General features: G+C 35.4%; 1 protein-coding gene across 2 annotated transcripts in view; it reads left to right on the top strand.

Annotated features, from left to right (window-relative positions):
• The window catches only part of LOC138704642 (serine/threonine-protein phosphatase PP1-beta catalytic subunit), a 49,625-nt gene that overhangs the window by 16,284 nt on the left and 19,545 nt on the right, over positions 1-13,796 (top strand). The window contains exons 3-7 of one of the 2 annotated variants that reach the window (XM_069832730.1): positions 2,759-2,989; positions 6,105-6,281; positions 9,466-9,617; positions 12,122-12,256; positions 12,391-12,506. In XM_069832730.1, coding sequence (XP_069688831.1) covers positions 2,759-2,989; positions 6,105-6,281; positions 9,466-9,617; positions 12,122-12,256; positions 12,391-12,489 — 794 coding nt within the window. In that variant the 3' untranslated portion in view covers positions 12,490-12,506. Of the gene's footprint in view, positions 1-2,758; positions 2,990-6,104; positions 6,282-9,465; positions 9,618-12,121; positions 12,257-12,390; positions 12,518-13,796 lie in introns of both variants that reach the window. The other variant, XM_069832731.1, reaches the window with a different exon arrangement.

The raw sequence follows: 13,796 nt of genomic DNA, 5'->3' as shown, positions 1-13,796 counted from the left end.
AATTTGAGGACATTAAGAAGTGAATCCAGGTTTCCATCTCTGATTGGTGACTGATATTTTTAACATTTAAAAAGACGTAAGAACAAATGAAGGAATCGCTTAGAAAACTCTGGAAAGAAGTATTCTGATAATTGGCGTATGAGGAGATAGTGCCTTAAGAGTGTTATTGCTGCAGGCTGTAGATGTTATTGGCACTTGTAATATTTATGATGTATGCATTTCTTGTTGGCCTACTCTCCCGTTCTGTTTCCTCGCATCTCAATACTAGCGTGCTGAGCCGACCTTGGCTGTGCTGTATGGTATTTCCCTAGAGCTTAGTAAACAACACTTCATTGTGATCATTAACACATGACTGCATCACTTAGAAAAGAGTTGTTAAGTGAATTAATTGTCTGAGGAAAGTAGATGAATTAGGTCTTTACATAACTGTTGGTTTGTACATACATTTCAATTTGTGTGAAGTGACCAGTCATTCCTTCAGTATAGGCACATAGTTTTATGAATATTAATGATGCAAAATTTCGTAATAATGAAATATTTTTTGGAGAGAGAAGACAAGAGGGTTTTGAAGATATTGACAGGTCGGTTTCTAATGTTATAAGAAATAGGACGTCAAAAGAAATGATATAATAATAAAGAACTAAACATGGAACCTGTTTTAAACCACGTAGTTGATAGTTTTATTTACGTTTTTTGCTGTACATATAAACATAGTCATTTGAGATACAAGAAATGTAATTAAATACAATCACGATAAAATTAATTAAAAATATAATATTTATGTCCTTTCACATAAATAAAGTTTCAATCTCTTTTTGAGAAACTTTAAATCTCTATATATTCTGTTTACTGACCTAAGTGTTACTTTGGCGCAGAGACTGCGTGTTTATAATATGTGTAAAAAGGTAAAGGTATCCCCGTAACATGCCATGAAGGCACTTGGGGGGCATGGAGGTAGAGCCCCATGCTTTCCATGACTTCGGCACTAGAATGAGATGATGTGGTCGGCACCACGCTCTGACCGCCTTTTACCCCCGGGAAAGACCCGGTACTCAATTTTATAGAAGGCTGAGTGAACCTTGGGGCCGTTCTGAAAGGTTATAATATGCGTTTCGTCTGCAATATTCGCCCTCGAAATGTTGTCCTGGCTCCGACTAGAAGATTGTAGGAAAATCCACTGTCTTTCCTTCCCCTTTCACATATTGCATTTCTCCACTCCTGTCTATCTTCCGTGACACTACAGCCCATGAAGGGCCAAGACCGACCAGCCGGCTGCTGGCCTCACATTCATATGCCAAAGAAGAGGTGGACGATCATCCAACCAGAATGGAGGTATCGTGTGGTTATCACGATGATCCTCCCAGCCGTTATAGCTGGTTTGCGAAACCGAATTTTCGCCTGTCATCTTAGCTCCCCAAGTGCATCACGATACTGGGTGGGCACCGGTCCCATACACTGGCCGAAATTTCATGAGAAAATTTCTTCCCCCATGAGGACTCAAACCAGCGCGCATTCCGTAACACGAGTCCTAGGCAGGATGCCTTAGACCACGGCGCAGGACCTCCTATCTTGCGTCTCGTTTTCAAAATTTATCCACCCACCTAATCTAGGCACACGATCACAACACTCCTCATTATTATCCATTCCCTCCCATCGAACATCCTCATATTCATCTTCTTTCACTGTGGCTGCTCTTCGACTGTGGAATTCCCTACCGATTAATGTCAGGGACTGTCAGACATCTAACCAATTTAAGAATAGACTAACGAAATATTTTTCTAAGAATTTTTGTTAATAGCTGTTTCAAGTTTCTCAATGTTTAATGGTTATATATAGCTCATAATAAATATTTAAATTATCTCATTATTATTATTATTATTATTATTATTATTATTATTACTTACTTACTTACTTACTTACTGGCTTTTAACGAACCCGGAGGTTCATTGCCGCCCTCACATAAGCCCGCCATTGGTCCCTATCCTGAGCAAGATTAATCGAGTCTCTATCATCATATCCCACTTCCCTCAAATCCATTTTAATATTATCTTCCCATCTACGTCTCGGCCTCCCCAAAGGTCTTTTTCCCTCCAGCCGCCCAACTAACACTCTATATGTATTTCTGGATTCGCCCATACGTGCTATTATTATTATTATTATTATTATTATTATTATTATTATTATTATTATTATAAATCAGAAGAAGTTTATTTATAACAAGATTAGTTGTATTCACAGGAGATTTCGAATATTTAACTGTTCTGTATTTATAAATATGAATATATTTTTTTCTTCATTGTTGAATATACTCTTTTAACACTTGTATAATCACTGATCAACTTTATAACTTCTTCACTGTGTTAATATTAGAAAAAATACCTGGCTGACTAGTTGCTAACTGGTATTCGTCATTATCCGAAGTCTAGTGAGTTCCTGCGCTATCTTCTGGTTTCTTTTGTGGTGGGGTGTGTTCATGATTTATCCTGAACTCAATTGTATTTCAAAACACATAACCTTTTCGACACAATCATGAATCAAAACTGTAACTTGCCTCATAGTCTAACATTCGTCTGGAAGATTATAATTGAATGAAGCATCTCAATACTGTCTGGTTATGACTTTGTAACGTTAAAAAGCAAACTAGGCTATATTTTCAATTATATCTGATTATGTATTCATAACTCGAGGATTCTGATGTTTTGAGGCCCCAGATGTTACTGTTGTTCTCCATCTGATTTACTATTTGTTTCTTTCACAGGTGATATACACGGTCAGTACACTGACTTGCTGCGTCTATTCGAGTATGGAGGATTTCCACCAGAAGCAAATTACTTGTTTCTTGGAGATTACGTAGACAGAGGAAAACAGTCACTGGAGACAATCTGTCTTCTGCTTGCTTACAAGATCAAATATCCTGAGAACTTCTTTCTTCTCCGAGGAAACCATGAGTGTGCCAGCATCAACAGGATATATGGCTTTTATGACGAATGTAAGTTTCTACAAGTTAATAGAAGTAGGCTAATTATGTTTAAGAAATGTAACCAGAGATGAGATTTCAGTGCTACTGTTACAGTTCATTTTAGGTTTTACTGCATAGTATTGTGTAATTCCCTCTCCCCTCTCCCCTAAATTTTGGTGAAAAAACACTAGAGTAGGTAGGGTGACCAGATGTCCTCTTTTTTCCGGACATGTCCTCCTTTTTAGGCCTTTGTCCAGGGTCCAGGCAGATTTTTTTAAAAATTAAGAAATGTCCTCCTTTTCATAACTTGTTTATATGCCTGATATTTTGAAATTATCTGATTTAAAGCCTTTTTCAAGTAATGTGCCTGTAGGTGGCAACAGCATCGACGGAATATATTCTTTGCCAATGATCATAACTCTCTTTGCTCCTCCATGTTATGGTTGTTGCTCACAGGTAGCTAGTAAATCGAGAGATCGAGGTGCGAATGTAAATCTAAATAGATATTTTCTACATAGTTCTACAGGAGTTCTGAGGAAGACCAATAACAGGTCGAAACATGTAAACCAGGTACAATAGAATTTAACACAAGAAAGTCATATAATACACATTCCGAAGATATTTTCTGTCATCTTTAATATATAATTATAGTTCCCTTGACTTTTATATGTAGCTAACTGTAAAACAATTATTATTAAGTTTTATCATAATTATATTGTAATAAAATAGATTTTTTTTACGTAACATGTTTATTTATTTCATTTATTTATTTATTTAATACTTTACACTTGAGCTACATTAGGCATTGCAGCCCGAAAGAGCAGAAGCTCGTGCTCAGGCGCAGTTCAGATCAGTTATACAAAATATATCACAAAATTAAGAGAGTTCATTCAACACAATAACATTAATAAATGGTAAAATAATACAGCATGTAATAATAGGGTCTATATACAAATAGAAAATACAAAAGTACATAAATATTAGAGTATAAATTTTTAACTCAATTAGCTTAAACAATTAAATAATTACTCTGATTTGTTTCTTAAATCTATGTGTGTTAAGTGTACTTAGCTCAGGGTAAGCTCTAATTAATTCATTATATATTTTGGGTCCAAAATTTCTGCTGTGTTTTAATCCAGCAGTTGTGTGGCATTTGGGAGTATTTAGAAAGAAACTGTAGTTTTGTCTCGTATGGTATTCATAAGGATCACATTTAAATTTATTGTGGTTTTTATGGAAGTAAATCAGCAATGTTAATGTACTTTTAAGTATGATATAAGCCTAAATCTGTACTGTAAATATTTTGTAATAAAATAGATATTGAAACGTAAATTAAAGTATAATTTAGGTCTTAGCCTAAATCTAAGTACATATTTTCTGTCCTCTTTTTTTCGAACATTGTCCTCCATTTTGAAGTTTTGTGTCCTCTTTTTTTATCGGTGTGAATCGGGTCACCCTAAGGGTAGGGGATTGTGAGACTGTTTTTCTGGAGAAGGTTTTATAATGCAGTTATTAATACCATTGTCACTTGACAGTAACATACTGTGACCACCAAACACAGTATACTTCAGTCTTTAATCTTTTCCATAAAAGATGGAACCATTTATAGTCTAAGTCTTCTTATTCTATAAAGGGTGAAACTTAACAATTTTCCTCCTATTACTGCATACACTAGTGGATTATAGTGATATTATAGTTGTCAGGTTGAATTTTGCAACTTTGTTTCGAATTTCGGTACTGACAAATGCTACAACTGGCAGTACTTTTTAACTGTTATGTTGACAACATCGTTTGCCTTTGAAATTTGAACGTAATTAATAATATTAATAAATACAATGAAACCTCTCATTTACGGACATCGTAGGGACGTAACAATCTGTCCGCATCTGGGAGGTGTCCTTTATTGAGAGGGAGGCTCCCCAATCTAACAGTAAATTTATAATATGCATTATGTATCCCTTCACGCTTTAAATGAAATGTATTACTGCAGTTTAATTCTAAATTCTTTTCAACTTCTAACTACAGTAGATAAGACCAAAAAAGGAAAGTACAGTACTGTGCCATGCAATTTTATTCTAGGTCTACAGTTATGCAGTACTGTAATTTACAGTTTTCAACTTAACTTTTACGTTCAGGTGCCATGTCTTTCGAAACAGAACAACTGATTGAAGTGAAGAGAATAATCCTACTAACCCTGTCATGTGTCAAATAGAATTTCACGATCGTGGAAACCTTGGACCCATCAGACAGGTTAAATTTTATGACTTTGTTTATCCACCTGCTTCCAGCTAACAAGGGGTAGCCAGCTGGGCTAGTGGTAGCCTACGAGACCCTTATTGTATTCTTTTATTACAAGCAATTTCTGTACAGTTCTCAAAACTAAATTTTCCATTTTTGTAACACATTAGGTCTTGAAATCCAAATTCTGTCCACAATCAGGAGGTAAAGCAAGCTTTAGGACTGTGAAACAGCTGTCCGTGTCCATATCTGAGAGTGTTTGTAAACGAGAGTTCAATTTATCATTATTTCTATATTATTTCAGTTGGGACATAAAAATCTGTCCATATATGAGGAGTGTCAGTACCTTGGAGGTGTCCGTAAGGAGAGGTTTCACTGTAATACAATAAAACAAGTTTATTAATAAATAAACAGAGTACATTTTAAAGTAGCATTCCGTTTTTGGACTTCGTACTAATCTACAGCACAGTTAAAGGTAAATCACATTGTGCCCCTTGTTAAAATGAAGGGCCATTATTTCAAACTGAATTATTTCCGTCCTTTCCCTTGTAACAAATTTTTCTTAAAATACGGACTTTCTAAGATTATCTAAGTCTAGTCAGTTTCATTTTACAATGCTAAATAACTTTCAAAATAATCACTACATCGGCTGAATACATAATGCAATTTTAAGATAAGTTACAAAAAATATGAACTTTTAGTAAAAATATACAATTATTGCATTATCTTTAATAACAGCTTTAATAATAATAATAATAATAATAAAATTAGAGTATTAAACTATCAGTTTTGTCATTAGTATCAAATATGAACAAATCCTGGTGGTATTTTAGCTCCGTAACATTCTCTGAACAGTGAAATGGTTAGTGATGAATTACTAAAGAGACAATTTCAATGCATTTTATAGGCAAACGCCGGTATAACATCAAGCTGTGGAAGACTTTTACAGATTGCTTCAACTGTTTGCCAATTGCGGCCATAATTGATGAGAAGATATTCTGTTGCCATGGTGGATTGAGTCCAGATCTTCAGGGCATGGAACAAATTAGGCGCATAATGAGGCCGACTGATGTCCCGGACACTGGTGAGTAGACATTGGTATGAAGGAGTTGAGTCCAACCTGTGGATATTACACTATTTGAGATACACTGAAATTCCAATATAATGAAACTGTACAATATCCAGATTTATTAGATTTTCTTTACATAGAAAGTTATAAGTCATTAGTCATCTAGTGGTCTTCATGCTTATTTCTGAACCCAAATACTGAGTGATCCAGTCAGAGTGAACTGCCATATGGTGTATGTGATGTCAGCAGGCAAGGCAGTACTTACTGGCAATGCAAGGTTATCATTCTCGTTAATGCGAAGCAACAGAAACAGCTTCAGCAACAAATTATTAAATATATGAGGGTCATTTCATAAGTCATGGCAACTATGTTATATCTTCTGAATAACCGAAAATGTTTTTAGTTCAGTTTATATGTTTGAGAACCCATTGTACACTGTACAGGATGTCGCTGTCAGATTGCATCTGTGTGCATTGGTGGTTAGTTGACAGCACACGCAAAAGTTGGTATGCTAGAGCTGTGCTCCAAGATAGATGTAAGTGAAGTTGAACAGCGGTCATACGTGAAAATTGCAGTTCTTCGTGGTAGATATGCTCGTCAGTGTCATTCTGAGCTATGAGAAGCATTACAGTGGTGGGGTTGGGAGATCTTGGAACATCCTCCCTACTCGCCTGATCTCAGTCCATGTGATATTGATCTCATTCTGCAGTTGAAGCATGGGAAGCAATTTGCAAACAGGGAGGACATCTTAACAGCGTTTTGATGAGAGGTGGTACACGTAGACGAATCGCACATAGCCGATGGTATTCAATGCCATCGTTGGGAAAGATGTGTGGAAGCCTTGGGGGATTATTTTGAAGGGTGTTAGCTGCGAGTAATGTACTTTGTTTCCTTTTGTGCATAATAAAACAATGATTTCTATTTACGCATCTCTCAGTTTCCCTTACCAATTGTCTCCTGTACCCGGACCCAATTTGGTACTAGCATTGCGAAGCACATTCCAGTGACCTTCAATCGCATATAGTAAATTTCTATTTCTGCAGCTTTATGGGCTGATATAATATACAGGATTGATAAAATAAAAACACTGTAAAGCATTTACTACTGAACTTTATTTGTTGAAACTTTGTTCATACAACACTGAAAGATGGGAGATTCCTCAGAGCTCAACATGACCCTCATTGCACACCCTACGCAACTCATAATGATGATGCAATTCAGCCCATGTCCTTTGTAACAGAAAAGGGGTGATTTGTTGAAAAGCTTGTGTAATTTTTACTCTCAGATCATCATTGTTCCTGGCTTTCTGTGAATAGACATTGTCTTTAACAAAACCCCACACGAAGAAGTCAAGAGGGGTTAGATCTGGGGAATTTGGGGACCAAGCCAAGAGATAGTTGCTTCTCATACTAGGTTTCGTCTGCGACCTCCTGCATGTTTTTTTTAATACAGAACCTGTTTCTACAAATGTTCGATACCATAACATTATGGAATCGTACGGAAATTTTACTTGAAGCAAGTAAAGCGATCCCGAAAAGACAAAGTATATGATTGTCTCGTGACCAGAATATTGTACGAAATGGAAATATAAAAATTGGAGATTTATCCTTCGAAGAGGTGGAAAAATTCAAATATCTTGGAGCAACAGTAACAAATATAAATGACACTCGGGAGGAAATTAAACGCAGAATAAATATGGGAAATGCGTGTTATTATTCGGTTGAGAAGCTCTTATCATCCAGTCTGCTGTCCAAAAATCTGAAAGTTAGAATTTATAAAACAGTTATATTACCGGTTCTTCTGTGTGGTTGTGAAACTTGGACTCTCGCTCTGAGAGAGGAACATAGGTTAAGGGTGTTTGAGAATAAGGTGCTTAGGAAAATATTTGGGGCTAAGAGGGATGAAGTTACAGGAGAATGGAGAAAGTTACACAACACAGAACTGCATGCATTGTATTCTTCACCTGACATAATTAGGAACATTAAATCCAGATGTTTGAGATGGGCAGGGTATGTAGCACGTATGGGCGAATCCAGAAATGCATATAGAGTGTTAGTTGGGAGACCGGAGGGAAAAAGACCTTTAGGGAGGCCGAGACGTAGATGGGAGGATAATATTAAAATGGATTTGAGAGAGGTGGGGTATGATGATAGAGGCTGGATTAATCTTGCACAGGATAGGGACCGCTGGCGGGCTTATGTGAGGGCGGCAATGAACCTTCGGGTTCCTTAAAAGCAATTTGTAAGTAAATTTAGGTACTTTATGCACACCATACTCACGTCGAAATTCCCTTTGAACTCTTTTAACACTCAAATTTAGCATATCAAAGAACACATTGTGCCCACTGTTGATTTATAGTAGCCATTTTAATCATCTACGATTTTCATTTGTCCTTTCATTGTTGATTGTCATATATGGAAACTCCCATCTTTTAATCATAATATAACCAGCAAGAAATTTTTCCTACTATCATAATAGCTTTGTAATAATAAATTAATATTATCCATACCCAAACGGAACAGACTGTAGTTGCCATGACATATGAAATGACCCTCGTAGACATTTTAAGATGTATTACTTACTCCTCTGTTCAGGATCACCAGTTCGTAGTTCTACATGACAGTAATTTTATACTTTTTAAGTTTTAATAAGGTCATAGTCCTTTGCACAAAATCATACAAAACACCTGTTGGTTACAAGACATGCAAAAGTGATGTATTAGGGAAATTTCATAATCATCCTTCAATACCTATTGCAGAAGACACAGCTCTGCAGTATATATTGACTACACTCCAACTCTGGGTTAAATAGCTGAGTTTTTAATGAAGATTTCGGAATTCTTGAGTTTCTGAGCAGGTGATATGATTACCAATGTTACTGCTACTGCTTGCAGGTTCCATTGTGAGGATAATACATAACTAGCTAGGCATAGCAGACCCAACAGAATAAGCGTCCCTTTAGGTCTTGGGCAGAATTAATCAGATAATAAGATTTGCAAATATTTTTTAAACATTGGGGATAGTAAGTCTCAGATTGAAACGTTCAGAATTCTTTTGAACGCAATCATGAAAACTTAAAATCTCGTAGAATAATCCTGTAGCATTCTTTTCTTGATGGAGCAAGTTAGGAGAATTATGAATGAAGTGTGAGGTTATTGTAAATATTGTGTTGTTACATTGTTTGCATTTGTACTCGACAGGTTTGTTATGTGACCTGCTGTGGTCAGATCCTGACAAGGATGTCCAAGGCTGGGGTGAAAATGATCGTGGAGTCTCCTTCACTTTTGGTGCAGATGTTGTTAGTAAGTTCCTGAATCGGCACGATCTTGACCTCATCTGTCGGGCTCATCAGGTAAAAAAGAAAAGGAATTCATTTTCTTATGATATTGATTACTCTGTTGATTTTGATTCAGTTAAGTCTTGCACATATATTTTTGTTGTAATAAGCAAGCATTTTAGAAGAATTTGACATAGAACTGCATTTTTCTCCTTATTACATATGGGAAGGAGGTAACTTGGGAATTGACTATTATATAAAAATGTAACACCCTCCCTTCTTTTCCGTGTCTTTCCTTTGTCATTGGTCGTTGGACCGGTAGTATCATTTAAGTTGCTCTTATGTTTCAATTTAATTCGCAGGAAACAATATGTGTAGTGAAATGAAGTGTTATAAAGTGTTCTGTCTAAGAAAAGTAAAATAGAAGATACAGTTATTGACGTTTTGGAAAGTGAAAAGTTAAATTGGTAAATATTCAGTACCATACATTACCGTCACTTTTATTAACGCCATATTGTATTTTTATCCAGGGAAAATATTCGTCTTTTATGGAAATACTCACTCTGCTACTTTGTACCAACTCCGAAAATGATCTAGACAAAATGTAATACTGTGTTGCTACGAATTGGCATTGTTGTGCTGAACATTTAATGTTAAATTAACTTGATGTAACACTAGATGATATAAGTTAAACAGTGTGTCATTATGGTCAGATATTCGAAGCTACTCGTACTTAATGTTGTGAATATTCTTCACTTTGTGACACAAATCAGCATTTGCTAATTTTTAAATTACTCTTAATCCTCCAGGATTAATTTTTTATGGAAAACACATTTAACCAATGTTGCTTCGCAGTGTCTACCACGATTAAATCTCTTGAAGATTATAGCTAATAGGAAATGGGGATCAGATATCACGACAATGCGTCTGTTTTATAATGCTTATATACGATCAAAATTGACCTATGGATGTGAAATATGGGGAGGAGCGTCAGCAACTCATCTACAAAAAATTTCTGTTCTTCAAAACTCAGCCTTAAGATTATGCCTAGGAGTACCAAAAACCACGTCAACTGTTGCCCTAGAAATTGAATGTACTATTCAACCACTCAGACACTATATATTACAAAAGGCTCTAAAATACATTTAAAATTGCAAGCCTCATCCGGATCTCAGATGTTTTTCAAACTGTCAGATGATATCCTGTGTAATTTCTATAAAATAAAAAAAGAAGAAATACCAATCTATATCACAGACACACTCATTGCTAAAACTCCAGTTGTGAACGAAATTCCTCCATGGAAATGGGTGATTCCAGAACATAGCATACAAATTCCAGGAAATCATTCCAAAAATGATCCTCCATACATTCTTAAGTTAGATTCCATGGAATTACTCTGCAATACATATAAGGATCACCTTCAAATTTATACAGATGGATCTCTAAATCCTAATAATGGGACATCAGGAGCTGGGTATTATATTCCAAAATATCAAGAAAATTATTTCATACCATGTTCATCCTCCTCCAGTCTTGACACTGAATTGCTAGCCATTCATGCTGCTCTTCAGTGTGTTACTCAAATTTCTGAAAAATCTATTTGCATACTTACCGACTCCAAGGGGCCTATATTTAATATAATTAAATATGTACCAAACCTTTATGCACATAGAATTATTCCAATTCAGAAACAACTAAGTAAACTAAAAGAACTCCAAAAGGAAATAACATTTCAATGAATACCTAGTCATTGTGGTATACCTGGAAACGAGAAAGTCGATAATATTGCAAAACAGGCAACTTATTTGCAACCAAGACCCCTTCAAGTGATATCTCTATCCATTGCTTTTGCTTCAGTAAAGTCTCATTTGATAAACCTATGGATCAACAATTGACTCTCTTCTGACAAAGGAAAAATTTTACAGTCTGTACAAAAGAAACCAAATGACCTGGAAATGTACAAAAACTTGCGCAGACATGTTCAAACATTTTTAACAAGAGCCAGAACAGGTCACATTGTCACTCAGTTGTACCTAAACCGATTTCACATTTCTGATAATCCTACTTGCCTGTGGTGTAATAATCGTGATGAAGATCTGGAACACATTCTTCTATACTGTCCATCCATAAACCACAAAAGAAGTAAATTAAAATCATCAGTACCATTTGCAGAAGACACAGCCCTGCAGTATATATTGACTACACCCCAACTCTGACTACTAGCAACAGGCATCTGTAATGAACACCGATCAAAATACCCCTCATTTCTCGTGAAAAACAACTTAATAAACTGCAGTGGATTATAGTGGACTTTATGTTGTCAGCAAACAGCTGGATACATTAAGAAGATTGATTAATGCTCTAGTAGTATGTTGCATTGCAATTTTCCTTTGTTTGTAGTCGCTTATTATTATCTTGCTAATTAATATTTTTTTTATATTAGTACTAGGAAATTTGTGTTAATAGTGAAGAGAACCAGTTGTTAAAAATTAGAATGACACCACTGGAAACAGTTGGATCAAGATATTCAATCCAACACCCTCTATTGAATGAAGAGGAAAGTGTTACTGTCTTTGCAGGTTGTGGAAGATGGGTATGAGTTTTTCGCAAAACGTCAGTTGGTAACACTGTTCTCAGCGCCTAATTACTGTGGGGAGTTCGATAATGCAGGTGGAATGATGTCAGTGGATGAGACACTGATGTGTTCATTTCAGGTATGGAACTTATTCTCCAAACTGTAACACATTTTGAAACTGTAACTGATAAACATAATGAGGTCATATTGAGAGATTTTGTTTTAAAATAATTTTCTGTTTGTGGTAGACTAATTTTCCTCTTTCTTTCCTAGATCTTGAAGCCATCAGAAAAGAAAGCCAAGTATCAGTACGCAGGCATGAACTCTGGTAGACCCTCAACTCCGCAAAGGAATCCTACCAAGAAGAAATAACTTGTTTTTGAACACAGGTGTGGCTCAGGTGATAAATAGAGCTCGAAAGTTGATGAAATATTATCTTTGTTCTGAGACATCACAGACAATCCAGGATGCAATATATGAACTAGTTTCATTTCAACACAAAGGAATATAGCCTATTTTTAATTTGCAGTTTTCAGTCTCTTATTGTCTATTTGTCATTTTTTGGGAAATGTCCTTACTTTTTGTTGAATTTTTGCCCTTTTCTGCTTTTTAAGGCAGGATTACAATCAACGTTCGTTTGCATTACATTTTGTTATGGTGAAGTTCACTGAAGTTTGACAAATACAAGCTCCGTGAATTTGATTACGGTTAACGTTAAAATGAATGAACGCAAGATGATGGTGATTCGACATTATCAAAGTCTAGCTTCCACAAATGCAAAGAAACATAAGTTGAACATCATCTAATCACAAATCAGAAGCACGGCTACACTCTTCTTATATTTTCACGTCTTCTTTCGCTGTAGATGCAGTCATATTCCTACTGAAGTATTAAATAAAGTAATATTAATTTAAAATTACATAACACGAACTTTCTTTGATTGAATATGTCAGGTCACTCTATATGGCATAAAACACATTTTCGTTTAAAATTAAACATAATAGGCAGCAAACATGAAAGCATTCATAACACCTAATTCAACAACTACGTAGTTCTCTTTAGCGTATTGGTAAAGTAAAAGGCCGTGGTGTTTTTGGACCCAGGTTCGAACCTGAGGTTAACTTATTCTTTTTTTGATAATTTATTTACATTATTTTAGATACTTTATTTTATTTTATCCCGAAATAAAGGGGATTTTATTGATTAAAGTTCACGTTAACACTTTGTTTGTTAAAAACATCACATCGCAGAATTCAAGATCACCAGTAGTTCAGGAGACACTGAGGAAGACGTGACATCACGTCGAACTGGACAGTCTGTCAAGTTTTTTTAACACTTTTTAACATATGACTAAGGGGATTTTACTACATAAATAACATCCACAATTTGTACTAGTCCAGCTACTTAATAGTATATTATTATTATTATTATTATTACTTTATCATTATCATCTTTCTATGTTATTTTGTCATAACATATTTTTGTAATACCGGTATTTTATTTATGTTGTCTCAAACAAAGTTACCATAAAATAAATGTCTATCATAAACAGCTGACTGTCCGGCATATGCATTTTATTTTAGTATTCTTATGGCCACAAAGTGTGACAGTTGTCACGAATGTCGATCATAATACACAGTCTCTGAACATTTGGTAGAAGTTCAATGTACAGATGAAAG

The sequence above is a fragment of the Periplaneta americana genome, chromosome 8, assembly GCF_040183065.1.
Source record: "Periplaneta americana isolate PAMFEO1 chromosome 8, P.americana_PAMFEO1_priV1, whole genome shotgun sequence".
Lineage (NCBI taxonomy): Eukaryota > Metazoa > Arthropoda > Insecta > Blattodea > Blattidae > Periplaneta > Periplaneta americana.
The sequence above is the reverse complement of the archived record's forward strand: the minus strand, read 5'-3'. Positions and strand labels throughout refer to the sequence as shown.